At 49.0% G+C, this 3,703-nt stretch overlaps 1 protein-coding gene across 1 annotated transcript; it reads left to right on the forward strand.

Moving 5' to 3' along the window:
- Positions 1 to 880: 880 nt before the first annotated feature.
- Positions 881 to 3,032, forward strand: LOC133897478 (transcription factor WRKY19-like). Its single transcript, XM_062338209.1, has 3 exons — positions 881 to 1,580; positions 1,702 to 1,830; positions 2,283 to 3,032. Exons 1-3 carry the CDS (start codon positions 1,294 to 1,296, stop codon positions 2,857 to 2,859), a joined length of 993 nt encoding a protein of 330 aa, XP_062194193.1. The 5' UTR covers positions 881 to 1,293; the 3' UTR covers positions 2,860 to 3,032.
- Positions 3,033 to 3,703: the final 671 nt, after the last annotated feature.

Raw genomic sequence — 3,703 nt, forward strand, 5'->3', positions numbered from 1 at the left:
ACTACATCTTTGAGACCTTTAAAGTTAAGGACCCGTTATTGCACCGTCATGCTTAGCCATCTCAGTGTAACCATACGTCTATTAAGGTCTAGGATTTTACTATGTGAGATTTGATGGGGGGGTGCGAAGTACATATTAAGTGATGAAGGAATGAATTCCGGAGTTATCAAGCACACTTTCAAGTGAAAAAGAATATTAAGAAGATAAGATCAAGATTAATCAACGAATCTCTATAAAAGAGATTGTCTTGAGCTTAGTCCTCTCTATGGGTCCCATAGCAATGTTGCTAGGTATAGAATGGACCAGATCCTAAACCTTAACCTTAATGAGCCTGGTGGTTTCCCTACTGACTGTAAAAACATGATAGGGAAAGATTTGTTTTCCATGGAGAAAAACCAACATTTTTTTGAAGTTGCAAACAACCAACATTTTTTTGAAGTTTTCAATTTTAAATCCATTTACACAAATAGTTCATGGTGAATGGTGTGAATCAAATTTTAAATAGTGCAACTGCACGGGCGCTACACCAGGCGCCACGCGCGGCCCATTGGTGCCTCTCGCGACGTGTGTTGTGGCTCTCGTCAGTCGGCGTGGGTTGCTGCTATCTCATAGATGAGAGAACTCTAGAAACCACAAAGTTCAGTATACATATTTTTCGGTGTGCATGTCTAAATGAGAAAATTCTTAGGTAGGTTCCTTCTAAACATCCTAATGAAACTAATTAGATTCAACAACGCATTGTATATGACCGTAACGTAAACTATCTCCGTGCACCATAAGAAGCACCACCAGAGAAAAGGTAGTAATACTGAATCGATGGAATGTGCTATATATAGACGCAAATAGCTAGTTTTTAGGGTAATGAAATTACGACTCTCGGCTTCTGCACCAACTAGCTTGGGATACACAGCCGTATATCGAACAAGCTAGCATCTACAACATTTGGGTTCTGATCCGACATGGCACCCATCCATGGTCAATCAAGCCTCAGTCTCCACTAAGCTCACCGGCCAAAATCTTGTTCCTTCTTCTTGCTCCTCACTAGTTGAAACGCGCTTCGTTCCCATCGTTTCCTTCGTTATATAAGGGCTCACTCGCCTTCGCTTTGCTTCCTCACCACCTCAACCCCAGCTCCCCACCTGCCTCCTCCAACTCACACACCACATAAAAATCTAGCTTCCTCGAGAAGTACATTCTTGTCTCCAATCTCGCAACACCACTTTGATCAGTTCTTGGCTCTCTGCCACAACTCGCAAATTATTAGTTGGAGAGGAATTTCTTGTGTCGAGAGAGATGGAGAGCGTTGATGGCAATGGAGGCAGCCGGCTGGTGGTGACGGAGCTGAGTCACATCAAGGAGCTGGTGAGGCAGCTGGAGGTGAACCTGGGCGGGTCGCCCGACCTGTGCAAGTACCTGGCCTCGCAGATCTTCTCCCTCACCGAGCGGTCCATCGGCATGATCACCTCCTGCAATCTCGACAACGGCCGGAAGCGGTCCGCGACCGACGCCGGCCTCGCCTCGGCGACGCCCACCCCCCGCAGCGACGTCTCCGACGTGCCTTTCAAGATCACCAAGAAGAGGTGAGCAGAACACTTGCAGAACGAACTAACCATATGCCACTTATCAGTTGCAGCGTTGAATTTTTCAGATTTTTCAAGCTATCTTTTAGGTTTGTTTGCTAAGTTACTGAGTCATTTGCAGGAAGATGATGGAGAAGCGGAAGCATCAGGTGAGGGTGAGCTCGGTGGGAGGCGGCGAGAACCCCGTCGACGACGGCCACAGCTGGAGGAAGTACGGCCAGAAGAAGATCCTTGGAGCCAAGTACCCAAGGTTGGCACATCTCCTCCCCGAAAGATTTTTCTTTTCTTTTCAGAACCCAATTGCTTCTGCTTTTGGGTTTGGATGTTGTGGCTGTCCTAAGAACTGAGCTATCGAGCCTCGAATAGAGTTAGAGGCTAGCCGGCTAGAGTTAATTAGAACCCCGACTATCACATCTTCGGGGCGTATTCTATTGCATGTGCTCTACGTTGTGGCTGTCCTTCCTCTCTAGTGAAAATTGCCACTGCTCTGATCCCAAATGCTTTCCACTACTTGTCAGATGGAACAGTGATAGTGCAATTTTTCATTGGATGGATTCAAAATTTTCCAATTGGATTGGTGATGCTAGTTTGTGCTAATCATGTTCCGAATTCACAATATATTCTTTTCTTGACAAGATCCACGATTGCAGCTTAGAAACTAGGCATGTTATGAGCCTGATCTGATTGGTGCAAAAATTGCAGGGGCTACTACCGGTGCACGCACCGCCACTCCCAGGGATGCGCCGCGATTAAGCAGGTGCAGCGCACTGACGAGGACCCGACGCTCTTCGACGTGATTTACCACGGCACGCACACCTGCGTTCACAAGAAGGCGGCGGCGGCGGCAGGTCAGGCCACGCAGCCGCCAGAGCGCAACCCGGATGCCCACAGCCTCCTGCAGAGCCTGAGCGCAAGCCGGACGGTGAAGACCGAGGGACTCGCCGCGGCAGTGGAGCCCCTGCTGGACTGGAGCACCACAACCGCCACGCCGTTCTGCTTCTCCTCGACGCCGGAGTGCGGTGGCCTGGCACCGGCCGAGCGCAACCCATTCTTGGTGCCGCCGACGTCGGAGAACTGGGGCGTGTCCCCGGCGACCTCGGACTCGAACCACGCTGCCTCCTTCCCGCCGTTCGAGGCTACCGCCGGGGACGCGGACTGTCGGGCGCAGTCCGAGCTCAAAGAAGTGGTATCTGCGCTCGTGGCCGCGAGCGCGCCGGTGCCCGCCGAGGACATCCCCGACGAGTTTTTCGACATCGACATTTCAAGCTTCTTTGCGTGATCTGCGCGCGACAAGCAGCTGATGTGATGTGAGTATGTGACGACCCCTCTGGGATCTGGCGTTCGTACAGGGACAGAGGGAAGAGCACAAGTTCTTCTTCCTCGGTCAGTGCAGATGTAAACGGTTTTGGTGTAAACCGTAGGATATGAGCATACCAAGCACCCTTGTCTCTCTTTTTTTAGTTGAGGTTAAGGTTTGTGAAGTACAGTAACCAGTTTCATATTTAGGCTGCAAGATAGACAAGTATGAGTTTACAGGTGTGATATGCATTTGCCCAATTTATTTGGTACGGTTTTAACGGAAGCATTACAGGATCATCGAGCTAAGCACAAGATCAACACACAAGACGTGATGTTTTTTTTAACGAGGTTCGGTCAAATTGCCTACATCATCGGGGTATGATTACGGGCGCTCCTCCTCAACTGTTTCGTCTTACCCTGGTTACAACGGTGGTGCTTTCTATTTAAAGGCCCGGAATTAGAGTTCGACTACAACTCTAATCCTAGTCCCACCCAATTACAACTTAAGTCTATCTGTAACCTACCATGTACACATATTCAACACATATTCCAACAAACTCCACCTTGACGAATATGCACGCCAACTTGAGTCTGCCATGTGTGAACCTCCGTGTACCTAGACTTGAGCCGTCTATCTCTGCTGCTCATCCTGAACAGACCGATGAGGATACCTCGCCGCTAGGAATGTATTCCGCAAAATTTGCAGCTCCCACCTTCATGACTTCACCTTTTAACTTGTATTGATGATCTCCCATCTTCTCACCTATCATCACAGTCTTGCCATCTTGCATCACATTCAAGGTCTTCTTGTCTGACATCGCCTG

This window comes from Phragmites australis, chromosome 17 (genome assembly GCF_958298935.1).
Source record: "Phragmites australis chromosome 17, lpPhrAust1.1, whole genome shotgun sequence".
Classification (NCBI taxonomy): domain Eukaryota; kingdom Viridiplantae; phylum Streptophyta; class Magnoliopsida; order Poales; family Poaceae; genus Phragmites; species Phragmites australis.

Excerpts from the sequence above, each read along its gene's own strand:
- LOC133897478 (XM_062338209.1), top strand. The coding sequence starts at position 1,294 with ATGGAGAGCGTTGATGGCAATGGAGGCAGCCGGCTGGTGGTGACGGAG. Across the intron at positions 1,581-1,701 it reads TTCAAGATCACCAAGAAGAG|GAAGATGATGGAGAAGCGGA; the intron begins GTGAGCAGAACA and ends AGTCATTTGCAG. Across the intron at positions 1,831-2,282 it reads CTTGGAGCCAAGTACCCAAG|GGGCTACTACCGGTGCACGC; the intron begins GTTGGCACATCT and ends CAAAAATTGCAG.